At 41.8% G+C, this 27,321-nt stretch overlaps 1 protein-coding gene across 1 annotated transcript in view; it reads right to left on the bottom strand.

The window, feature by feature from the left end:
• The window catches only part of COL13A1 (collagen type XIII alpha 1 chain), a 250,216-nt gene that overhangs the window by 14,600 nt on the left and 208,295 nt on the right, over positions 1-27,321 (bottom strand). The window contains exons 29-34 of the mRNA XM_073596695.1: positions 21,603-21,629; positions 19,307-19,387; positions 13,923-13,958; positions 11,062-11,115; positions 10,923-10,976; positions 1,880-1,906 (exon numbers count right to left, since the gene is read on the bottom strand). Of these exons, the coding sequence (XP_073452796.1) occupies positions 1,880-1,906; positions 10,923-10,976; positions 11,062-11,115; positions 13,923-13,958; positions 19,307-19,387; positions 21,603-21,629 (279 nt within the window). The remainder of the gene's footprint in view (positions 1-1,879; positions 1,907-10,922; positions 10,977-11,061; positions 11,116-13,922; positions 13,959-19,306; positions 19,388-21,602; positions 21,630-27,321) is intronic.

Below are 27,321 nucleotides of genomic sequence, written 5' to 3'. Positions count from 1 at the left end.
ACACATTGCAAAAACAATAACTTGTTTGTTAAAACATATAATTAGATGAATTGGATGTAAAATGTACTTTGACATCATTGTCATTGCGTTATTTGAATCTTCTCTTAAAAATCTATGGATACTAGGAGCATAGATTCTGATCTGTTAAAACACATAACACGTGCCTATAACGTTAATGGACTTTGGAGACTGGGAACAATATCAGCTTTCGTATGCAGTATTGCCCCAGAAGTCAATAAAGATCGGCATTTGCATTTAAAGTTCCTGTAAAAGCTAAAACTTTTTTTTATTTTATTTTTGGGAATAGAGCAGGAAATAGTTTTATTTGTTATTGTCTATATCCTGTCTGGAAAGATTTCCTTTATCTACTTGTCCCAAAGATACAATATGAAGTAAGAGGTAATCTCTCCAAAGTGGGGAAAAAATCCCTCTAAAACAGTTGTCACCAGAACATGTATTCCCACTGGAAAATTTCCCCTCGCCTTCTGTCCCTAGGACATTACAAAAATTTTGGATTCCCATCACTGTTGTATTGCTGACACTGAACACCAGGACCAAAAGAGAGGGTGCATCCCCCCAGAGATAATGCAGGTCACAAAGACCAGACAGGAGGATTTTATACTTGCTTTCTCTATCCAGTATCATGCTACAAAGGAAAAGGGAATCAACATTACACTGTACTAGTTGTGAATAAGTACAATACAACCCTGTGGGTACAGATGGCCTCATATATAGACCATCATTTAGCATTTACCTTGTACTCTTATCTAATCTTATCTGCTTCCTCTTTCCCTATATTCCCTCAACTTCGTTACTTATTAATCTCTTAGCTGTCTCTCCTGCCATTCATACTGTGTGCTGTATATACACACACACTGCATTCTCCAGAACCTATAAATGTTTAATTTAGTATACTATTTTAAGATAAACCCTGCTCTTTTAATTAGTATAGGCTGAAGAGAAAATAAATAGCAATATATATTCATTAATTTGTTATTTTAATACTTTTATTGTATAAGGCAATTATAGTATTAACATAGGCACACTACCATATATAACCTCTCTAATTTGAAACTATTTGTTTTCTGAAAGAGTCCTTTAGCCTTCATATAATTACCATTATAGGTGAACCAGCGAGAACCTCTGTCAAGTATTTTATTGCTGCCTGTATCCCCTGTACTTCCTGTCCTGATAACAGACTATAATTACAATACATAACAATCCAAAGGAATCAGCATTTTTGCATTCACAGAATCTACTAGTCATAGATAAAAAGATTCATTTAAGTAAATAGTTATCATGACAGCTTCCCTTTAAGCTATTTTAGGTGGAATGATCATAGTTTGCTGTGTTCTTACAATGTACAGTATATGCTGCAGTGTGATAGAACATGCTTAGATGTAGTCAACATACTACTGGGCCTCCTGTAGAAAAATTGCAGGACAGAACAGTGGAAGCTTTACCCAATAGGATTCCAGCTGTCCTTTTCCCACACATATTAAAAAATGGAATCAGTTGCTATGGACAACTCTTCCACATTTCCTTGTTTTCATGTTTTATACATGCAGGACTAATATTCCTAAACATCCCACAGCACAATCATGCAGAATATGAAGCTAAGAATAGCAACAAACTTGCAACCAAAAACACACTGATTCTTTACCTGATTTGGTAAAGTACATCATATAATAGCAAACTATTGATCACTAGGAGGAAATGATTCATGTATTTCCATTATAATAAATCCAATAAAAGTACAAGCAGTTTACTTTGTACTAGTATACTGTATTTAAGCTTTGATGTCAGCTAATCATTCCACCTTATTATGTAGAGATTAGTCACATGCTAAAACCAGTCATGAGCACGTCAGCATTCTTACCCGGCTTCCCTTTTCACCAATAGGACCCTGGAAAATATAAATGATAAAAATCATACAGTTACACACATCCTGCAATTTTTAGTTGTGGCTCTTATTACCTAGAATCTGAGTTGCGGTCTTTATAACATAATCTAACCATGCCACTTTTTAGCAGTTTGCACAAATTTATCATCTTGTACTTCACCCAAGGTCCTTCTGCTTGGAACTGTGAGGAAGGCCATGGGAATATAGAGCAAACTTCCATGTAGCAGTAAAGGGTGATGAACTGAACTGTTTATAAAGTATACAATATGTTTTTACATTTAGTCAGTGGTCAAAATGACCAGTACACTATTACTGGTGAGAAAGTATTTAAAGTTAACTTAAGAAAAAAGACCACTTCAGATCCAGTGAAGAATGAATGGTCTCTTATGGTGGTAACTCAACCACTATTACTTTCTACTTTTTACTGATGCAAGTGATGATGATGGACGGTCTCATCGTCTTTTTTCATTTTCAATCTGTTTATTGAAAGTTTTTATAGAAGAGGAGATTACAATTAACATTGTAGAATCAGGTACAAAAGAGTACAAAAATCATGGTTCCCCCGCCATTATAGAACACATACAGTTAAGGCAAGGCAAAAAAAAACAGGCGGCATTCACCAACAAACTTCATGAAAATGGCTAGCTGCATTTTCCATGGAAATAACCCAACCAAGGGAGTATAACCATACACTTATTGGTGGTCATCTAGCACCCTTCAAACTAAAATCAATATTTTATTAGGGCACGAAATGGTAAGGTAAGGCCAGTATTCAATTCTATCTCAGTATCAAATGAATTGTCAGTTTAGGCTCTAAAATATGCCCTTCATTCACTTAATCTCAGTCAACCTCCACCAGGGGAGGAAAGCAATCCTAATTGCGGAAGTGTGTCTAAAAGAAGTAGAAAAAAGCAAGAAAGTCCAAAAGAAGTAGAGCAAAGGGGGGGGGGGTTGTAATGTCCCTGTGCTCCGGTCCTTACCTACCAGAACATTTCCTAAGGGTGTATGGTCTGAGGATAACCAGTCAAATATTTAATCCAAGCTTTTTCAAATATATTTTTATTTTGTCATTTAAAATGGCTGATAGACGCTCATTTATCATGAGCCATGAAAGTTTAACCTTGAGCTGCTCAAAAGGTATGACAGCCGACTACCAGGATCTGACTATGGTGATTTTGCAGACACAAATTTAAAGGTAATTGGTCTCCTCACATGTCTCCGGGCACCCTCCACCATGCAACCTAATAGCACTTGTTTTGGAGACTTGGACAAATTACCTTGGGTGACGGTGTAAATAAAATTATACACTCGGACCTAGAAACGCCTCACCTTGGGACACTGTCATCATATATGAAACCTCATCCTCTCCTGTCCACAGCCTCGAAAGCACAGCGGAGATGCCCCCGGGACTTAAGTAGCCAGTCTCCCTTGTACCATATACTATCTCAGTAGCACCTTGTAATTTGCTTAATTTCTGGAATTATTGATGAGTGATCTCAAAAAAATTTGAGCTATCAAGTACCACTCATCCTGCTCAAAAGTTGTCAGCGCTCTATCAATGATTTGAATTGTTTATATTATAAAGTGAACCATAAGAAAACTTCTAAGCCAAATACCCTGAAGTTAAGCTCCATCTGCACCTCAGCACATTTTATGGACAAAACAAGTTTGGAACATGTCCACAATCCTGAAGACCTTCACATTGAAGGAGTTTTAACAATCCCAGCTGGAAAATGCAATATGCAACACAATAATAAGGAAGACTGTCATTCACTTTTTTTTCGAATGGATGTCATGGCCAAAGGGATGATATTTCCATGATACCCAGATAGTGGGTACTGTCTGTCTTTGCACTAAATGAAAGTTATGGACCAAGTATGATCTTGACTGGTTGCTGATAGTGATAGGGCTCTTTTACACAGGTGGTCTAGGGGGTGGTAAAAAGAGGCAGCTGAGCTGCTGTTTGGCCGTCCACCCGAACTAACATTATAGCCTGCCAGGACTGTACATTGATGCTTTGCTTTGTTATGGCTTTTTTAACTCTGCAGAGTTTGATACACGATACTTATTTGAGATCCGCACCACAACTGCAAACCAAATGCTTGGCCTGCAGTTGCAGCGCGGTCCCACAATGTAAATTGCCCATTTAGCAATTAAAGAAAATAAGTAATAAAGAAAGAAAAAAAAAAAACAGGCATCAGGAGGCTGCAGTAGCACCTACTGAACAACTGAACACCTGTCAACCACTGCTATACTTCCGTCTGAAAAGCAATCCATTGGTGATTGCCTTTCAAAGGGCAGTAAGCTTAAGGCCCTTTTCACACTTATACGACTTCAAAGTCGCGCGATTTTACCGCGATTTCGCGGCCGCGATTTGTCGCGATTTTACTGCGATTTGGGAGCAGTACTACTTTGTACGACTTTGCCACATTTTTGGCATTAACAAATGAAAACATACAGTAGTTGGTATGAATCATAAGGGGGAACTCCACGCCAAGTTTTAAATAAAAAAAACTGGCGTGGGTCCGCCCCCAGGGGCATACCAGGCCCTTAGGTCTGGTATGAATTGTAAGGGGAACCCCCTACGCCGAAAAATCGGCGTGGGGGTCCCCCCAAAATCCATACCAGACCCTTATCCGAGCACGCAGCCCGGCCGGTCAGGAATGGGGGTGAGGACGAGCGAGCGCCCCCCCCCCTCCTGGACCGTACCAGGCCGCATGCCCTCAACATGGGGGGATGGGTGCTTTGGGGCATGGGGGCGCCCTGTGAGCCCCCCCACCCCAAAGCACCTTGTCCCCATGTTGATGAGGACAAGGGCCTCTTCCCGAAAACCCTGGCCGTTGGTTGTCGGGGTCTGCGGGCGGGGGGCTTATCGGAATCCGGGAGCCCCCTTAAATAAGGGGGCCCCCAGATCCCGGCCTCCCACCCTATGTTCACCTAGGGAAAAAAGTGTCAATAAAAAACACAGTACACAGGTTTTAAAGTAATTTATTAGGCAGCTCCGGGGTCTTCTTCCGACTTCGGGGGTCCTCTTCCGACTTCAGGGGTCTTCTTCCGACTTCGGGGGTACTCTTCCGACTTCGGGAGTCTCTCCGGCGTCTTCTCCTGGTGTCCGCATCTTCTGCCGGGTCCACCGCTATCTTCTGCCGCTCTTTTGCCAGCGGTGGCCCGGACTTCTGGATCGTCTTCTTCCCTCTTCTCTTCCAGAGATGTTGACACGACACTCTCTCCAGCTGCACTGGTCTCTGAACGGTCCGCAACGGACTTATATAGGCGGTGACCCCGCCCCCTTATGCCGTCACAGTCCCTGGGCATGCTGGGACTGTGACGTTTTAGGAGGCGTGGTCACCGGGTGATGACCACGCCCCCTTATGACGGCACAGTCCCAGCATGCCCCGGGACAGTGACCTCATAAGGGGGCGGGGTCACCGCCTATATAAGTCCATTGCGGAGCGTTCAGAGATCATTCCAGCTGGAGAGAGCGTTGTGTCAACATCTCTGGAAGAAAAGAAGAAGGCAGAAGGCAGAAGTCCGGGCCACCACTAGCAATTGAGCTGCAGAAGATAGCGGAGGAGCCGGCAGAAGATCAGGACACCGGGAGGAGACGCCGGAGAGACCCCTGAAGTCGGAAGAGGACCCCCGAAGTCGGAAGAGGACCCCCGAAGTCAGAAGAAGACCCCGGAGCTGCCTAATAAATTACTTTAAAAACCTGTGTACTGTGTTTTTATTGACACTTTTTTCCCTAGGTGAATGGGTAGGGGTACCATGTACCCCATACTCATTCACATAGGGTGGGGAGCCGGGATCTGGGGGCCCCCTTATTAAAGGGGGCTCCGGGATTCTGATAAGCCCCCCGCCCGCAGACCCCGACAACCAACGGCCAGGGTTCTCGGGAAGAGGCCCTTGTCCTCATCATGGGGACAAGGTACTTTGGGGTGGGGCGGCCCCGCAGGGTGCCCCCCATGCCCCAAAGCACCCACCCCCATATTGAGGGCATGCGGCCTGGTATGGTCCAGGAGGGGGGGCGCTCGCTCCCCCCCACCCCCATTCCTGACCGGCCGGGCTGCGTGCTCGGATAAGGGTCTGGTATGGATTTTGGGGGGACCCCATGCCGACTTTTCGGCGTAGGGGGTTCCCCTTTGATCCATACCAGACCTAAGGGCCTCGTATGCCCCTGGGGGGGAACCCTCGCCGGTTTTTTCATTTAAAACTTGGCACGGCGTTCCCTCTCAGGATTCATACCAGACAGCCATCAGCACTGCCTGTCGCTCATCGCGAAAGGAAAAAAAGTTTTCCTTTCCCGATCAGCGAGCCAGGCTTGTGCTTACAAAGTCGTACTGAAATCGTGTCTATATTATTCAGGCACGATTTGCATGCTACTTGAGGGTTTAACATTGAGGTCTATGGAGTACAACTCGCATAGAAGTTGGACCAAAGTAGTGCAGGGACTACTTTCAAGTCGGCACGACTTAAAGTCGTGCCAATATGAATGGTAGTCATTGAAAATCATGGAGAATGACTTGTCATACAATTTTGCAGTACAAAATCGTGGGACAAGTCGTATAAGTGTGAAAGGGGCCTAACCCCTGTCTGAAAGAACCCATACCAGGGCCACTACAAGGGGTGGGCGGGAGGGGCAGCTGCCCTGGGCGGGGTGTGGGAGGAGTGTGGGAGGGGGCGCTGGGTTGCCTGCAGTATGCAGAGGAATCTGGGCAGAGTATATTTAGGTTATGGCTTCACTCAATGCTACAGCCTGCCCAAAAAGTGGGCTGAGGATGCGCCCATACATATTGCTTGCCTCCTCTCTACAGCGGCAACCACATCCTGGCACAGAGGGAGAAGAATTCACTCTCCTGGGCTTGATTTCTCATCAGTCTGGCTGGATCGGGCTGTGGCACTGAGAGCTCCTCTACAGGTGGGCGCAGCAAGATGATAACACAACAGTGCAGTCCCGATCATTGCTTCCCGCCCCCTGCATACATCACACAGCTTTCCCAACATGAAGATCTCACAGGATGGATGTCAGCTTTCTTCCATGTGAGTCCCCACTGCTTCCAGACTGCCTTCCATCTGTACCTGGCTGTGCTGTAAACCCGCCCTGTAATTTGCAGAGCAGGTTTACTAAAAGAGAAGAACACTTCTTATATATGTTGGGAATATATACTGGGACTTTCAGTTGTTAATGTTCTCTGCTGATCCATCTAGTACTTGTGTATGGGGAGGAGATCCAGTGCTTAACTAACTCCCCCCAGCTGAGATATGCCTCACTAACAGCAGTGTACTTACTATAATATTTGCCTGAAATAATCTGGGTGCAATGAAAAAAAAATACATGTCCCTATTAGCCCAGCCTCCTGTCAGTCTATTGAGCCCTCCCCGCTCTGTCAGCCCCACTGTTAGCTTAGAGCTCTGTATATGTGCAGACTGGGGACAAAGGATGGGGAAACATTATTTCAGCAAGCTGCAATTTCCATAGACGTTGGGAATCAGAGCCCTCCTGTGTGTCAGAGCCCCCTTGTGTGTCAGAGCCCTCCTGTGTGTCAGAGCCTTCCTGTGTGTTAGAGCCCTCCTGTGTGTCAGAGCCCCCCTGTGTGTCAGAGCTCCCCTGTGTGTAAGAGCCCTCCTGTGTGTCAGAGCCCTCCTGTGTGTCAGAGCCCTCCTGTGTGTCAGAGCCCCCTTGTGTGTCAGAGCCCCCCTGTGTGTGTCAGAGCCCCCCTTGTGTGTCAGAGCCCCCTTGTGTGTCAGAGCCCCCCTGTGTGTCAGAGCCCCCCTGTGTGTGTCAGAGTTCCCCTGTGTGTCAGAGCCCCCCTGTGTGTGTCAGAGCTCCCCCCTGTGAGTCAGAGCCCCCCTGTGTGTCAGAGCCCCCCTGTGTGTCAGAGCTCCCCTGTGTGTCAGAGCCCCCCTGTGTGTCAGAGCCCCCCTTGTGTGTCAGAGCCCCCCCTGTGTGTGTCAGAGCTCCCCTGTGTGTCAGAGCTCCCCTGTGTGTCAGAGCCCCCCTTGTGTGTCAGAGCCCCCCTGTGTGTGTCAGAGCCCCCTTGTGTGTCAGAGCCCCCTTGTGTGTCAGAGCTCCCCTGTGTGTCAGAGCCCCCCTGTGTGTCAGAGCCCCCCTTATGTGTCAGAGCCCCCCTGTGTGTGTCAGAGCTCCCCTGTGTGTCAGAGCCCCCCTGTGTGTGTCAGAGCTCCCCCTGTGAGTCAGAGCCCCCTGTGTGTCAGAGCCCCCCTGTGTGTCAGAGCTCCCCTGTGTGTCAGAGCCCCCCTGTGTGTCAGAGCCCCCCTGTGTGTGTCAGAGCTCCCCTGTGTGTCAGAGCCCCCTGTGTGTGTCAGAGCTCCCCCCTCTGAGTCAGAGCCCCCTCTGTGTGTCAGAGCCCCCCTGTGTGTCAGAGCTCCCCTGTGTGTCAGAGCGTGTCCTCCTCATTCGCTTTCCCATGTTGACTTTAGACAGCAGAGCAGAAAGTAGAGGAGTCCAGTGTGCTGAAGTGTGGAGAATGTGTGATCCTGTTTTCGATGAGTTTGGCTTCAACTTGTTAGTGTTTCTAAATCTGCTAGTACATCTAACACTACCCTCCTTCCCAGACTGACCATGCTGCTATCGGCTGTGCCTTCTGTGCTCCTTTATCCAGATTGGGGACACTCTAATACAGGACATGTGCCACTGGCCAGATCACCAGGTGAAAACAGAAGGGAAAAGCCTAAAATAAAACTAATGCAGCCACCACATCTAATGATTGTTAAGCTGCAATATATAACATCTTGGGTTTTACACCAGTCCTCAGTTCATGCACACTAAAATATTGTAGATATTCTGAACAAGCACTAAAAGGAGTGGACCCTTCCTACCCTAAAAAACTTCAGATCTTCTAAACCCCATTTCCACAATACTAAATAAGTCTTTTTTTCCCATTCCTGAGCTCTGCATCACTTGCTACTGAACCCTTGCACTGTAAATCTTTTTAAGCCATACTCAATAGTCAGCAAAGTGAAAGCCACACCCAATTTTTGCCACTCACCGCACTTTATATTCTAGAAGCTGGGTCCAACTTATGATCCTGCACACAAGCCCACCGCTTTTATAAAATACCCCTGTTGCTGATTCCTATACTCTGTACATTATTTCTGCTCTTGACCCTTGCACTTTGTAATTTATCCAGCCCTAACTCTTGAATTCTATAGGTAGGTATGATGATCAGGTGTGGTTATCAGACCAGACAGAAGATGATTGGTCATGCCTAACCCGGGGGGGGGGGGGGGGAGGCACAATTTGGCATGTTCGCCCTGGGAACTGGGTGACCTTGTCCCAGCACTGACCCATACACATGCAGATCTTCTAATCCTCCACTTTCCTGCATCAAGAACAAGACCTGCTTGCAGGAGGACCCTCAAAGCTGCAAAAACCTCTCTGTGTGATAACAAGCAGCCTAATCTACACCCTGGGGTGCTCATTGTCACCCACTTGTAATAACAAAATGGTTTAATAATCTCAAGAGGTGATTACAGCTGCACTCCAGGCAAATCAAGGGTTTGATTTGTATTATTCTCTTTAAATACTGACATTTCCACAGCTATGGTGGCCCTGTCTGACAAGACAGGAGACCTGATTTTGAAATGCTGCAGTTAGGCAACACTGTAGCAGAATAACCATTTACTTACCATGCTTAGATGCAGGCACAGGCCCCTTTAACCTCTTTTCCTCATTCAGCAGTTTAGAGAGGCTACACCTGATAAGATAGAGGAAGCTGGTAGTGATCTGCAGTCAGCTGAGAGGCCCTCCACTGGCAGAACCAGTGTGCGGGTGGCTGGACCAGAGCCTAATAGCATGAAATTCTCTGAAAGACCCAGCCTCTGGGGAGAATCTCCCCAAATCTCCCCAAATGCTACACAAGTCTTCTAGTTCCAGTGGGGCAGCTCCCCTGTGTCTTCAGGCCTTGGATTCCTTTAGCTGTTTGCGTTTTACTACAGGGTCTAAACAGATTATGCTTTGCAACCATTTCCTGTCCCATGTAAACATCTTAATTTTTGCTTAATTTCAGCCTATTTTTTCTTTTCAATCTTGATTTACATGTACCTAACTCCATTCACTGTTCAATGTAGCATGGGGAAGCAACTAACTTCGCTGTCATTGCTCTGGTCCCATTAGGTCCAAGGGTTACTAGAAAAGTCCTTGCCTGAAAACTAGTTGCTAGTAGACTTTGCTTCATTCCCTCCACTAGGTGCCAGGCTAACAGAAATCTGTGAGAAAGACTGGAACACCCGGTGGCAGAGAGAAATGGCTTATAGAATGGGGCCTTCAAGTATAGAAACAATATATTTACCTCATCCAGTATAAGTATAATTATCCTTTTTTGAAAGAATACATTAGGGCCAATTTATACCTTGGCATCCTGGTATGTTGCAACAGGAAATCTGAAAAATTGCAGTTATCACAGTAGGTCTGGTAGTATTTTCCCTCACTTCTTCTTGTGTCACTTATGGCCCGTACACTCGATCAGAAAATCGTATGAAAAATACCGCTTTTGAATCGATCGTACGATAATCTGATCATTAGTACACAGCTTTCAAGAGGCAATCACGACAAATTAGTGCAAAATTATCCGATTGGACAAGCATGAAAATTTTTCTTGTATGATACCAGATAATACGATTTTTGTTTAATCAGTACAGTTGTCGTTCGAAAATACAATACAAATACACTACAACACATTACATCACTTCCGAATTTCTATTCTATCATACGAGAATTTTCAAAACTCTAGTAAACTCTTAATTTTCTCTTCATAGCATGCAAAAGAAATGTACGATCATTTATCCGATAATCTAATTTTGTGTACCAGGCATTAGACAGGAAGTGAAGGAAAAATATCCCAGAAACACAAACAGCTAAAAGAAACACTGCTTTACCATTCAACACTCTATCCAAAACTAAAATGTTCAGCTTCAGATAAAATTAAGGATAAAAAAAAAACAACAAGCAAATTTACAACACTACACTGGATTAAACTGCTTACTGTTTCAATATACTTACAGGTGGCCCTGCTGGTCCAGTTGGTCCCGGTACACCAAGATCCCCTTTATTGCCCTTCAATAAAAACAATAGGATTTTAACACTTTAGCAAAAAAATAAGCAAGGGAACAATTTGTAAAAGACTATAACCTTTACTTACTCTCTCCCCTTTTGGTCCTGCTGGTCCTGGAACTCCAATTGGCCCAGGTATCCCCTAATATATAAATAAACAAAGGGTCTTTTTTTTAGAAAGTTGTCTTGGTTTATGCATTTGGCAGTCAGGAAATAAGCAAGTAGAGAGGAGACCATTTGTGCAGGCAGTAAAGATATCTTTGGCTTGTTACAGTTTTCAGCTTTGAGTCTAACCAGATCTTCAGAAGACTGCATGGATGTATGGATAACTAACATGAATGAGTAAAACATTAAGCATGTATTTTAAAGCTGAAGTCAATGCATTCAATAAGTGGTCTTTAACTCAGGACTGAAAAGGGTAACTTGATGAAGACATACTGGTTTAGTCACATATTTAAGCACTGTAACTATTATAAATACATTGGATTAAAAGGAAAAGGGGCTTGCATCATTTCAAGAAAGTAGCTTAGCATGCAATTTGTAAATCACCATGCTGCAGAAATGGATGCATTTATAGAGATCAAAAGGCCAGGCCATATATTCAATAATCACCTTAGAGTAGAAACATTAGCAGTTCACAAGCACAGTAGTTATGCTTCTTAGTTTTATACCGGCGGTTGTAGGACAATGTTTTATATAAGATCTTCAACCCCGAATTCATGTGTCTACACTGTTGGCTTGCACAAGCAGCTAATTGAATACGCTTACAACTCCAAACTGTGGTACAGGGTTATAGGATGGGAAGTACAATAGTTATGCTTCTTAGTTTTATACCTGCAGTAAGAGGACATTTTATATGGCACCTCAAAACCTGCATTCAATTTGTGTCTATACTTATGGCTTGAACAAACAACTGATTCAATGTGCTTACAACTCTGAACTTTGGTACAGGGTTATGGGATGGTGAATATTGGACGAAAATACATGCATCTACTGTTACCAATCCTCTCAATAGATTACCTCCAATTGGTCTCCCACATCTCACATCCTTACTGTACCAACTGGTTTTTAGGGTTATAACGTAATACCTCTTCGGGTGTTTTATGTCCTGTTGACTTCCATTATGGACTTTCTTAGCCTTTATAAAGTGACAAATTTTAACAGGACTATGTCTCAGCACAAAGGATCTTAAGCTTATGCTGTACTGTTGGATGCATAAATGCTTTGTAATAAAAAAAGCACTGCATGTGTTTTTGGTCAAGAAGCCTCTATGTGTCTATTATTTAGATAGGAGTTCATAAAAATAGTTAAAATAGTTACTTAAGATATAGTTTAAAGAAAATCCACATGTATCTCCTCCATCATGGTGTACAATCAAACCTTTAATCAGGGGCGGCCCATCCGTTAAGGGTGCACAGGCGATGCCCCCGTCCATCGCAGCCCCCCATCCATGTGTCTGGCCCCTTTCAGGACACCGGCGCATAGATTCCAATGCAGGGGGGGCTGTTTTTTTGAAGCACCGATTAGAGCTAGAGGCTCTAATAGGCTTCAATATAGGGTGGGCTCAGGTCGCAGACAGTGCACTCCAATCCCACCCAGGTGTGTTACAATGGCGAATATTTAATCAGGCCAATCAGGAAGTCGCTTTTGACACCGGTCACCCAATTGGCTGAAAGGACAGCCTAGGAGGAGGAGGGGAGGAGCTGGAAGCCACCATGGATGAGAGGACATGGAGCCACTGCACCATGCTGCCTGCTGCTTGCCACCCACCACCGCTGATGGGGTAAGTGCCAGCAAACAGCGGGGATATGGGTGCCGCTCGGGGGAATTGGTGGTTGTTTGCTGCTTACCTGGATATTTCCAGTTTTATCAGAAGGTGGAAGCCGCTTACCTCTTATATAATGGCCACATGTTATACTAGACTTCTCTAACCTATGATCTCTACACTTCTCTTGATTAAGGAAGCCGGACAATGCTCAATATGCCAGCAAACTGGAGTAGTAAGATTTGCCCATCGTTAAACTACATCCAAACAAGGTTCTATAATCTTTAAAATTTATGAAATACCATTGCTTTAACCAACTCTATAGCTTTATATTGCTTGATTTATTCAGGAGGTGTGTGCACAAGGATGTGCAAGGCCAGTCACAGCCTATCCTTGGTAAGAGAGCAATCTTGCTTGTGACTGCAAGCCAGCAGGCATGAAGGGAATTTCTTCTGCAGCCCACATAATAACTGACTACAGCATAAGCATGGCAAAACAATCAAGAATCTTCCTGAATTGGTTGCAGAGATTTTTCATCAAGTTAGTGAACCTCTGCCAGTTATACCAAACATGTCAGATGATGGTTGTCACTTGTTAACCTGTTCAGGCAAGTCACATCTCTGGCTGACCTAAATCTATTGATCTGCACAAAATAAAGGGTACCAAAACTCCAACATGGAAAATATGAAAGGGCAATTTATAAGATTTGGCAGGGTTTCTAGAGATAGTTAAACCTAATAATTGTATGTAAAATCCCCTTGCTGTGCTCTTTAGTACATATTCAGGGAATCCGGTTATTGCAAATTTTCTTACAGTGCACAGTCATGATAAAAAGTCAGCATTTCTGTGCATATATATATATATACCATGGCAGTCACAAATTACATCATAAAACTCTAATATGTTTGCAAAACAGAGCTACAACCCTTAAATGTTTCCATACATTTCTACTGTAAATGCATGACAGTTCTGTATGTTGTATGTATGTTTCATTGCTTAAAGAGTCATTCTACAAATTAAAAAAGGCTATCAACAAACTGTCATAGGAATTTAGTGCGAATTTGCTTTGGGTAAAATGCTGATAAGGGAGTCATTTAGTAGCAGACAGGTTGCAGTTAGGAGCAGAGGGGGCAAGGCAAGGTAATAGGAAACATGTAGGTTAGTGTAATGGAGTTAAGACTCACCGGTGGACCAATTCTGCCGTCTAAACCTGAAGCACCCTGAACAGCAGGGCAGAGTGTCAATAAACATGGAGGGGGCAGGAAAATGTAAGGGGAAAACAATGAGGGAGGGGAGAGGTGAGTGAAGCAGCAACTGAATACATACATACACTTTAATTCCCTTATGTTTAGCATCAGCACTGACAACACATGAGAAACGGTATAAGGGAAGGTGTTTTAATGGCACATTGACATAGTAACTTAATGACATGTTACAGCCTAATATTGACACTGCTGTAAGAAAACACCACTGCCTCGTCATTTTAAGTTTAGCTAACATATTAATACATTAGTAACAAATATGTCTGTTAATTCACAAATCAATTCCACAAGTGGAAGATCATTGTTTCATAGAGATTTAAAACTTTCTATGAAGTTCATCTTAATGACCTTAAGCATGTTATGAACAGTAGATGATAAATTCTGCTGTTTTTGCTTAAACCTAATAGAAATGATGGAGATTATGAGTCTTGTGAACTTGATTCATATTACAGATGAACTCCAGCTGCTGTGATTTTCTAAAACTGTCAAAAAATGTAATTCAATATGGCAACCTGGAGGCTTTCTGTACACAGTTGGTTTACAGAATGCCCCCTGGAAATGCAATTTCCTGTTTATGTAATTGACCCAATGATTTTATCAGGCTTCTTCATAGTCAGATGCACTAAGAAACAAATACAATTTTGGATATCCTCATCAAAAGGAATTTCATCTTTGGTGAGATACTCCCTAAGGGTTAATAACTTCTAAGGGGATGCAGACACTCCTCATAAGCACACTAAAAGTACACCAGGTAGTTATATTGAGTGCATACCCTCCCATTCAGGAAATTTGTCTTGCAAGGACATAGTAGAACAAACAGCTTTTCCTTCAGAACAGAAAAAGTAGGACTCTGCTAATATGTTTGTTAAAATCCTTGCAATGTACATAGATCACCCAGAGGGGATTGTTTTTTCTTTCTCAACAAAAATGGAGTTACTCTTTAAATGTATCTTTACATATAGGTGGAAACTATACCTGAATCTGTTGCAAAATTGGCCTTTTGTAATTTCATGCACATCAATGCCAAGACTAAAGCCTAGTACACACAGGCCGAATGTTGGGCGGCAATGGACGGTTCAATAGAAATCTGCCGATATTCAGCCCGTGTGTACTGCAACCGGACATAAGCTGGCCTTTCGGCCGAAAAAGATCTGCCAATTGGCTCCGACCAGAGTGTTTTGGCAGACCTTGTCTGTCTAAATCTGTGAGCTTCCTGAGTAAAGCAGTGGTCTCTTCTGCTGATCCTTTGTTGTCCAGTCACAGGCTAGGGTTGATCCTAGACCAAGCAGTACTGCAGAGTTAAAGTACAACTTTCAGAAAGGTCTCAGGAGGTACAAGAACTAGCTATGATGTCTGGTATGGTTGCCTTGACCACAAGACTGCCTAAAACATAATTACAATTTATTTGGTAAGTCAGACAGTTTAAATGTGGATTCATCTCTCTGCCTAAAGTTCAGATTTAGGGACTTCAATTATAGAATCATATGTGTTTCGAAAGATGATATGGCCAGAAGAGCAGGAGCTCATGACAGTAGCCCATTCTAAGCCCCTGATATTTTGCACACTTGTAGAAAAAAAAGGATGTATTTGTAATGTGTTAGGGACCGCTAAAGAATATGCATCACACTTTTATTGAATAATATATAAATGTACAAAAACTATAGTTTTTCTTTTATTTTCAGCTAATAAAGTTTTGTATGTGACTTTACTGATGAACTATTGATGGAAGAAGCCAGAAAAGATCTGGCTTCTATGGCTTCTATAGCTTCTATAGCAATTAACACAGATATGTAGTAGTGGCTGTGTTCAGTGCTAAAATTCCTATGCAGCGTCTGACATTAAATGATAGTGTGTGTATACCGTGAGTTGGGCAAACTCAGAGTCTCAGTAAAGCTAAATATACGTATAATGGAACTGAACTCAAAAAGTAAAGATTTTATAGGGAACATCCCAAAATGTAATTTGTGCCTAAACAGTACCCTGAATGTCTACTTTTCAGAATCCTTATGAAAAATAGCAGTGCACGGCCCAAAAAGTGAGGGTTCCTAGGCATTTCTGTGTCTATTGCCTCATAGCTCTCTATCTACAGTATGAGATTTAAGGAACTTCTGCCTGCTATTCTAAGGAGATTTGTAGTAAAATGTGATGATGTCACTACAATGCTTTTGACTATTCTATTTGCTGGAGGCTCTGATATGAGGAAGAAAAGCTCTTGCTCTACCAAGATGGCCACCACCACAAGGATACACAGTGAAAAGGTATAGTAAATCAGTAATCATGAAAGTTCAGCTGCAACTAGACCACAGGTACTACTGGTGAGTGGAGACTAGTCCTTTTCCCTCTACTTGTATCTGGTCTATTTGTGCCAAATCATATCTCATTTGACAGCTATTCACTATTTACACATAGAGTGCCAGTGCATGACGTTCAAAATATACTGAATCAGACCTATATGATTTATTCCATAGAACAGCTAGCTATATATTGTCATATGGTTTTAATATGCATATTCAATTATTGCTGGATGTAAAAAAAAATCGAATACAAAGAGTTGAAAAAGGGAATTTAACACTAAAAATAATGATCAAGTACAATCACTGAAGCACTTAAATTATATAAATGTTGGAGACCTGGAATAAGAAAACAAAAAAAAAAAACGAAAAAACATCCTTGAATATTTGAAGGCCTGACTTTTGTTGGAAGTTAAAATTGTATACATCAAGGGTAAACATCAATAAATCGATTTTTATTACTAAGCAAACAAAAACATGTGCACACAGCATACCATTCAATCTTGATTTAATTTAGAGTTTAACCACAACTCTATATTAAACATGCTTATTATTAGTGGGCTGTATTCACACAAAATCAAATCAGAATTAGTCAACATAGTTAATGTGTTCTGTTTGATCCTGAAATAGCTGATTGGATCTCATGGTCGCCAGACATTAATATGTATCATTTTTGGAAGGATAGCATAAATAAATATACATTTTTTGTTTGGTCCCAGGCTGCAGTGAGCTGAGCAAAAATGTTTAGGCTTAAAAAGTTAAAAAAACCTTTGCCCTGTTTTCATGTGTTCAAGAAGCAATGATGTGCAGTAAAAGGTATCACCTCTAGGTGCTTCAGGCTCACTGTTTGTGCTCATATTAACATGGATCTAAACCTAAAAAAAAAAAAAATGTAATATATTGCAGCTTACCAATCCCTAGATGTACTGGCTGGTATTTATTTTCAGGCATTTTCCCCTATATTTTTACCTGGTATTCCAGCCAGTTACATACTTCCTGTTCTAGGGTGAAAAACGCTCACTCACTGCACTGTATCTATGGAAGAGCAGCATTGTCATCCTAGGTTGCTCTCCTGATTTGGACTATTAACACTTCCTCCTCTCCTCATTCCTAATACATAGAGGGGTGTTGCTTTGATGTTAACAGAAGATAGCTGAGAAAGATGATAACATTGTTTTGAATTTCAGTTCAGTCCACAGGAAGTTAAAAAGATACAAGATTTCTGACTGATACAATATGTATTTTTCTGTACTTGTACCAAGAAAGAAAAATGTGACTTTACGATGCTCAATATCTCAGGAATTAAACAAAAATAGTTTTAATTCATTACATTAAAAAAAATCTTTTATTATTTAAAAAAAGTAAAAAGCCGTTTCATTAACGCTCACATTTGTTAAAAATAATACAACATACTGTATAGCTAATGCAAGACATAAATCTGCCTCCAACCCCCTTCACATTACAATACCAAGAAATGATATGTAACATCATAAAAATGATTACAGATCTATATCGAGACTGGTGGGTTGAGGCAATTGCAGTATCTCTACGCGTTTCACTGTATAGCATCATCGGGAGAATCATTGTGCTGGTAACAAAAATATTGCGTGTAAATTACATGACATAAATACATAAACAAAAACTATATACAAAAACAAAAAGAAAGAGGTTTCTTAGCACTTACTCCATACATATACCAGTGTATTCATATATGAGAGTTTCCCACACTGGTATATGTATAGAGTAAGTGCTAAGCTATATATATGCACCTCTAGTTTCTTTTTGTTTTTTGTATATAGTTTTTGTTTATGAATTTATGTCATGTCATTTACTTGCAACATTTTTGTTACCCGCACAATGATTCTCCAGATGAAGCTGTAACAGCAAAATGTGTAGATATACGGCAATTATCTTAACCCACCAGTCTTGATATGGATCTGTAATCATTTTTATGATGTCGTATATCATTTTGTGGTATTGTTGTGTGAAGGGGATTGTAGCGGTTTTGTGTCTGGCATTAGCTATATGCTGTATTGTTTTTAATTGGTGTGGGCATTAATGAAATGCCTTTTTACTTTTTGTAAACTAATAAAAGATCTTTTTTAATGTAAAGAAAAAAAACATTTTTTTGTTTAAATCCTGAGATATTGAGTACCGTAAAGCCCCATTTTTCTTTATGGGTATACTGTATATTTTGTAGGGATTTGGGGCTCGTTTCACCTCCCAAAGCCTAACTGATTTGTACATTTTTCTGTACTTGAAGAAAATTTACATAGCCTTAAAGAAAATTGGTGCTGCCTACACATCTAAGGACAGTTAAGATTCACTAGATTTAATTTCTTGTACTTGGGTTTGGTATTACTTGCGGGACAGGACAAGAGAAGGCAGGAAGTGATGCAGGAATTCAGTCTAGACCTGCACTCAACAAATGTTGTAGTAGTCAAGGAAGCAAATGTAAGGAAGAAAAGGAAGTCAGTTACTACCCTTGTACTTGTTTAAAGGAGTACATAAAGGGCAATTCCTCACCTTGTTTTAAATATAAGTGGCAGCTAGCGGGTTAACCTGGCTCCTAGTTTCTTATATGTCTTGCATTCTTCAATAGTGAGTGCTCATAACTTTCAACTCTGGTTCTTCATCTTAGAGTCCTAAATGTTCCTACCCACCATTCTGTACATCTCATTGCATTCTCAATAATAAAAATAAATAAAATCTGAAGTAAGAGTGGGAACCCCTCGTAATGGCATTGGAAGTTGTGCAGAACCAGGAATTCAAGTGAAGAAATGTCACAAATAGTGTCCTTGGAGGTCATAAAAAAAAAAAAATCCAGCTGGTTTAACCATACCGTATCTACCAAAAAATGAAGATAGTGGGTGGATAGTACAGAGATTGTGTAGTTACACAATCAGGGTACATTGGCTGGTAAAATCTTGAAGAACACTAAGACTGCAGCCATATCCTAACACCTTGAGTGACAGAATGACTGGTTTCAATAATATAGGTGCCACATCTACTTACTGGTAAGCCCAAAGGACCTTTATCTCCTTTTTCTCCCTGACTTCCCTTTTCCCCATTTGCACCAGTCTCTCCTACTTCGCCCTGTTGAAAACAGATAAATTGTATCGGGATAAGATAAAGACAGAAAGGGGCCATATAGTCACTCTAAAATAACATCCAAATCCTTAAAAATGCTTTAGATTACTTACATAATTAATATTTACCATATCATAATAAACACATCTGCATCATGGCAGAGTTGTTTAAACTCAAACTATAATAAGCAATTTATCCATTCCATATGTCCCCACAAATTGCTTTACTGTTACATGGTAGTTTATGTCAAGTCAGAGATGTAGATAATTTAAAAGCAAAATATTCAAGGCTTTCCACTTTTTGGACTCTCTGATGCTTCCAGGTAGCAGTCTCTAGAGACCGTATTCATTTAGGGTCAATTCACACTATACTGATCTGTTGTACTACACGTGTTTAACATGCAGTATTTTGTACATTATCTTGTTGAGTTTAGGCAGCCCATTCATTCAGATAGGGCAACCAGCACACAGAAATAGATGAAAAACACCCCTGCAACATTTTATTGACGTAGTCCACCACAATGCATGTCATGCATTGACACCTACTATGGTTGTGCAGTTGGTGCTATTCTACAGTAAAATAAATGTCACCTTAACTCATCACCCAAAATGCAGTGCATTGGAGTAACAAGCGAGAAGACACGCCTTTTCCCACATTTTACCAGAACACATCGATGTGAAACCAGCCCTAATGAAGCAGTGTTTCATCGATCTATTAGTTATACTTTCTTGATTCTACCAGACTGTCCTATTATTGGAAATATTCCATATTCCTGAATCATAAACTGCCTTTGTGTTATATAGCTAATACATGATATTTTTAAGATCAGGATATACACTATATTGCCAAAAGTATGGGGACACCTGCCTGTACATGCACATAAACTGGCATCCCAGTCTTAGTCCATAGGGTTCAATATTGAGTTGGCCCACCCTTTGTAGCTATAATAGCTTCAACTCTTCTGGGAAGGCTGTCCACAAGGTTTAGGAATGTGTCTATGGGAATGTTTGACCATTACTGCATTTGTGAGGTCAGGCACTGATGTTGGATGAGACGGTCTTGCTCGCAGTCACTGCTCTAATTTATCCCAAAGGTGATCTTTTGGGTTGAGGCCAGGACTCTGTGCAGACCAGTCAAGTTCCTCATCCCCAAACTTGCTCATCCACACTATATTGCCGAAAGTATTGGGCCACCCCTCCAAATCATTTGGTGGAGGGGGGATTATGGTGTGGGGCTGTTGGGCTTCGCCCCTTAGTTTCAGTGAAGGGAACTCCTAAGGCATCAGCATACCAAGACATTTTGGGCAATTTTATGATCCCAACTTTGTGGGAACAGTTTGTGGATGGCCCCTTCCTGTTCCAACATGACTGCGCACCAGTGCACAAAGCAAGGTCCATAAAGACATGGTTGAGCGAGTTTGGAGTGGAGGAACTTGACTGTCCGGCACAGAGTCCTGACCTCAACCCAAAAGAACACCTTTGGGATGAATTTGAGCAGAGACTGCGAGCCAGGCCTTCTTGTCCAACATCAGTGCCTGCCCTCACAAATGCGCTTCTGGAAGAATGGTCAAACATTTCCATAGACACACTGCTAAACCTTGTGGACAGCCTTCCCAGAAGAGTTGAAGCTGTTATAGCTGCAAAGGGTGGGCCAACTCAATATGAAACTCTACGAACTAAGACTGGGATGCCATTAAACTTCATGTGCGTGTAAAGGCAGGCGTCACAATACTTTAGAGTATATAGAGTATATTTTAGGCTGCTTTGAGGTTGGTTACTGGGACCTTTACATTTATAGAGTATTTGGAAGAAGACTTTAAGGTGTTGATTAACTAAAACTGGAGAGTGCAACATCTAGTGCAGCTCTGCATAGAAATCAATAAGCTTACAGATTTTTTTTTGGCAAAGCTTAACTAAACAAGCTGAAGTTAGAAGCTAATTGGTTTCTACGCACAACTGCACCAGATTTTGCACTCTCCAGTTTTAGTAAATCAACCCAAAAGTGCCTGTAGATCACAGATTGCCATTGCCTGACACCTGACATCTGCATGTTAACACCTGAAGACAGCACGTTAACACATTCATGAGACACAACACACCTCTACAGCAGCAAATATATTTTAATTCAACAAATAAAAATGTAAAATGTTAATGTAAGCTATTGCATGCGTGGGTTAACTACTATACCAGATTAAGCAATTTTAAACGTATGGGGTGGTTACCTTTTGACCAGGAAGCCCAGGTGGGCCCTTTGAAAAAAAAACAGATAGTCATTACATATAATCATGTGAATTATGTAGTTGATGTCCATAAAGAGCATGTGCAGCTGAAATGCCATATTAAAAATGATACAATATATGACCACAATCAGAAGACTGGTTCCTCATAGACAACCAATCTGCATTCACATCCCAACTGAATATTTATTCTTCATATACAACGTAGCAATAAACCATTGTTCATCTACCTAAACTGCCTAAAAAAAAAAAAAAAATGTTTGCAAAGCTGCATAAAGCATAGTGACTAATACTGAGGAAATCAGATGAAAAACTAAAGTACCGTAAATTTGAATTCTTTGGCAATAGCAGTGATATTCCAGCAGGGGGTAGCAGAGGCTGAAGAATTGCATTATTCAAAAATTAGGTATATAGCACATCTTTGTGGGTAATGTTGGAGGGCAGTAACCTTACTTATAAAATGTAATTATTATTTATTATGATCCTATTGATTTTATTGTTTCTGAAGTCTAGTCTACACAATGCAGCTGTGATCACCTAATGTTTCTTAGTTTACCATTTACAGTATGTTCATTCATTCTGTAAGCCTTCTTGGACATGCTAACAATCTGTACTATCACCTAAACGTCTAAGGTGTAAAAAAAAAAAAAAACAGACTGTTAAGTGCCAGTGGTATAATATGCTATTGAGAATGTAATAAGGAAGAATCCTTTCAGAAGTAGAATAAAAACAGTTTGTCGCAAAGGTTACACCCAACACTTATGCACACTAATAAAAAAAAGAAATAAAGTAAAAGAAAAATTGAAAGTACTTTGATGGAAACATTTTTTTTTAATTGTTGTGGATCAAGTCGGGAAGAGAAAGAATCTCTGCCAGGTTTTTATTGCTGTGCCATTTATTGCTTGGGGGTGACTTCCTCCCACTTCCTGTCACTGTGAGACAGGAAGTGATACTATAGTAATTAGTATTACTGTCAGTGCCCTCACAATGTGAGGGCACACAGTGACTTTATTTTCTTATCTTGGGAAAGAAATGAAAGAGAAATCTCCTAAATGAGATTGCAGACAGTAATTAAATCTCAATACATCTTCTTACCCTTCATCACTGTATCCAGAACAAAACAAATAACAAAAATGTTTTGGCTGGAGCTTGGCTTAAAGTGATACTAAAGTCTTGTTTTTTCTTGTTAAAAATAACAAACATATCATACTTACCTGCTCTGTGCAGTAGTTTTGCACAGAGCAGACCAGATCCTCCTCTTCTTGGGTCCCTCTTCGGCTCTCCTGGCCCCTCCCTCCTGTTGAGTGCCCCCACAGCATGTTATGGGGCACCCGAGTTGAGCCGCAGCTCCGTGTGTCCATTTAGACACGGAGCCGTGACATGGTCCCACCCCCTCTCTCTCATTGGCTTACTGACTTTGCTTGACAGCGACAGGAGCCAATGGCACTTTGCTGCTGTCTCAACCAATGAGGAAAAGTGCCGGACAGTCGGGTCTCTTGTGCAGCATTGCTGGAGCGAGATGGTCTCAGATAAGTATTATGGGGGCCGAGGGGGGCCCGAGGGGGGCCCGAGGGGGGCTGCTGCACACAGAAGGCTTTTTATTTTAATGCATAGAAATGCATTAAAGTAGAACTATAGGCATAACTGTTTTTTTTTTCATTTTGGATAGAGTAAGGGAGGGTTATAACATCTGTCAGATTTTTTTTGCCATCCGTGTCCCATTGGGGAGATTTCCCTTCACTTCCTGTCCCATAGCCAAACAGGAAGTGAGCGGAAATCCCTGAAAATTAATGGAATTTCTTGGGGACCCCCAGGCCACCAGAACTAGTGTCACCATTGGAAGATTTCCCCTCTATTACATTTCTGGGGACAACCCAAAATTTTGGATATTCTCTTACTTTCACTTTTAATAATGATGGTAAACAGTACAAATAGAGAGGGGGGATTTCCTTAAAGGAGGCGCAGACAGCAATAAAAACTGATAGGGGTTCTAATCCCTTTCCACTCTATCCAAAACTAAAAAAAAAGTTTTGCCTTTAGTTATACTTTAAGATAAAAACCTTCTGCCTTCACAAGAGCCAACTTCCCTAAACTACAAACCTTGCTAGAAGGCATACATTGGAATAAAATCTTAGGAACAAAGAACACAGAGGAGAGATGGGTTTGCTTTAAGAGCATATTAAATAAGGGCATTAGCCAATGCATCCCATTGGGTAATACATTTAAAAGGGCGAACAAAAAAGTCCTGGATGGCTTAACTCCAATGTAAAAATGCATATAAAAGCAAAGGAGAAGGCCTTCAAAAAATACGAGGTTGAGGGATCATCATCAGCATTCAGACTTTATAAAAAATGCAACAAGACATGTAAGGGTGCAATAAGGACAGCTAAGATAGAACATGAAAGACACATAAGGGAGGAGAGTAGAACAAATCCCAAGAAATTCTTTAAGTATGTAAACAGTAAAAAAGGAGGACAGACCATATTGGCCCCATAAAGAATGAGGAAGGACATCTGGTTACAAAGGATGGGGAGATGGCGAAGGTATTGAATTTATTCTTCTCCTCAGTCTTCACGAGGGAATTGAGGGGCTTCAGTAACCAAAACTGCAGTGTTTATCCTCATGACACATTACAGGAAGCACCTCCATGGTTAACAGAGGACAAAATTAAAATTAGAGTTTGGAAACTTAACATTAATAAATCACCGGGACCAAATAGCTTGCACCCGAAGGTACTTAGGGAACTCAGTTGGGTAATTGCCAGACCATTGTTCCTAATTTTTACTGACAGTCTACTGCCTGGAATGGTACCAGCTGATTGGAGAAAAGCCAATGTAGCACCGATATTTAAAAAGGGCCAAAAATACATCCCTGGGAATTACAGACCAGTTAGCCTAACATCAATAGTATGTAAACTCTTGGAGGGGATGATAAGGGACTATATACAAGATTTTAGTAATAAAAACGGTATCATTAGCAGAAATCAGCATGGGTTCATCTTGCCAAACCAATCTATTAACCTTCAATGAGGAGGTGAGTTGCCATCTAGATAAAGAAAGGCCCGTAGACGTGGTGTATCTGGATTTTGCAAAAGCATTTGACACAGTTCCCCATAAACGTTTATTGTACAAAATAAGGTCCATTGGGATGGACCATAGGGTGAGTACATGGATTGAAAACTGGCTACAAGGGTGAGTTCAGAGGGTGGTGATAAATGGGGAGTACTCAGAATGGTCAGGGGTGGGTAATGGGGTACCCCAGGGTTCTGTGCTAGGACCAATCCTGTTTAATTTGTTCATAAACGACTTGGATGATGGGGTAATTCCAGAGATAAAACGATAATTCTCCCACTCTACAAGGCTCTGGTCCGGCCGCACCTGGAGTATGCTGTCCAGTTCTGGGCACCAGTCCTCAGGAAGGATGTACTGGAAATGGAGCGAGTACAAAGGAGGGCAACAAAGCTAATAAAGGGTCTGGAGGATAATAGTTATGAGGAAAGGTTGTGAGCACTGAACTTATTCTCTCTGGAGAAGAGACGCTTGAGATGGGATATGATTTCAATATACAAATACCATACTGGTGACCCCACAATAGGGATACAAAAATTTTCGCGGAAGGGAGTTTAACAAGACTCGTGGCCACTCATTAAAATTAGAAGAAAAGAGGTTTAACCCTAAACTACGTAGAGGGTTCTTTACTTTAAGAGCAGCAAGGGTGTGAAATTCCCTTCCACAGGCGGTGGTCTCAGCGGGGGGCATTGATAGTTTCAAGAGACTATTGGATAAGCACCTGAACAACCGCAACATACAGGGGTATACAATGTAATACTGACATATAATCACACACATAGGTTGGACTTGATGGACTTGTGTCTTTTTTCGACCTCACCTACTATGTAACTATGTAACCACTTTAAACTGTCTTGCTGGAATAGATAAACAGAGAGTAATGCATGAAATACTCACCTTTTCTGGAAAGAAATGCTCTTCAGGTTTCTTTCAGTGCTGGACACATGTTTAAAGGCATAGGCATTGAGTCTGATGATCTCTGTTAAGAAGGGGATCAGAGACTGGCTTGGCTGGTCTGTTGGTCTGTTTCAGCAGACTTGAGGAAACCAAGAGCTTATACCTTCAAACATGTGATCAGCACTGAAACAAGCCTCCAAAAGCATGTTCTCCAAGTTAGGTATTTCAACCCTTTTATTCTCTTGCTTATACATCCAGCAAAACTGCTACTGTAACTGTATTATTATTATTCAGAATTTATATAGCGCCAACAGATTGCACAGCATTTTACTGTATAATAAAGGTCGACCAAAAATCCAGTTTAAGGGCTCGTTCACACTGCCTGCACGCTAAATGCTCTGTTTTAGCATGCAGGCAGCTGTCAGTTTTTAGTTGCAGTGACCTGCAGCAAGGGGCCATGTGATGTGCGTTTCAGCACATTGCAGCCTTTAAGAAGATGAATTTTCCCTTTAAAGCATTTTACTAAGTACAGAAGAGATACAGCAAAAACAGAACATTGCGTGGAACATTTTGGTACAATATCTAAGAACACTGCCTGTCATACACTTGGTAGGACTGAGTATTACATAGCATTGAAAGGGGTCCTAGATGTAAGATTAATTTTCAGTTACAATGGAAAACCCCTTTGCAGGTACTGCTTTTTCTGCAAGAAAGTTTTACTGCTCCACAGTCTTTAAAGCTGAACTCCAGGCATGTTCTTAATTGCTTAGGTACATTGGTCCAGCCCGAACCAACATAAGTGTGTAGCTCTCATAAATGAGGAATCACTGTGGAAGCTGAAATTTACTGTAGTAGTCAGCACTACTTAGGCCCTTTTCACATCAGTGATCTGATCAGGTCCGCCTGTCAGTTTTTCAGGTGGACCTGATTGGACCCTCCAGTCTCTTCTATGGAGCGGCAGATGTCAGAGGTCATATGTCCACTGACACTACCGCTAATCCCATCCGATCCTGTCTGCCAAAAACAGATGGATGGGGGACCTATTCCCCATCCATTTGGCAGGTCGGATGGAAACGGACCCCCTGATTTGGATTGCCCCATAGAGGAGAGTGGGCTGTGTCCGTGTAGAGGAGCGGACATGGACCTGTCATCCACCTGCTCAGCGGGGATCAGCAGAGAGATCCTCTGCTGAGCAAGCGGATCCCGCTTCAAGGAGGCGCCCATATGAAAGGAGCCTAAAGTGATTACTGCAAACTTCCAGGCCTCCTCACTGCATACTGACCACAAGGAGTCACTCCCTTGGCACCACTGCCATTTAATGAATACAAGGCATTCTCTGGACAAGGTGGGGATCATGAAGCCACTTCATTGCCTCTCCACCTCTTCCATTCAGAGAACATCTTGTATTCATTGAAAAAAAATGCAAGGCATTCTGCCAAGCAAGAAATCCCCTATGGTCGGAATGCAGTGGGGCAGTGGCTTAGCACAAGAAGATAGAGGCTATCACTGTAGTGGTGCCGGCTACTGCAGTGATTGTCAGCTTCCTGAGTGGTCCCTCAGGTATGATATATGCATAGTTACATTGGTTCAAGATGAAACAAGATCATACCTGGAATTCAGCTTGAAAAAAGAAATACATTTCGTAAATATTTTCTTTCTTTTGGTCAGTTTTAGGAAAGAAATAATACATTTTGAATTGTCCACTGGCTGTACTCACAAATGTGGCCGGTGGGTGGGTG

Source organism: Aquarana catesbeiana, linkage group LG08 (assembly GCF_042186555.1).
Source record: "Aquarana catesbeiana isolate 2022-GZ linkage group LG08, ASM4218655v1, whole genome shotgun sequence".
Classification (NCBI taxonomy): Eukaryota; Metazoa; Chordata; class Amphibia; order Anura; family Ranidae; genus Aquarana; species Aquarana catesbeiana.
The sequence above is the reverse complement of the archived record's forward strand: the minus strand, read 5'-3'. Positions and strand labels throughout refer to the sequence as shown.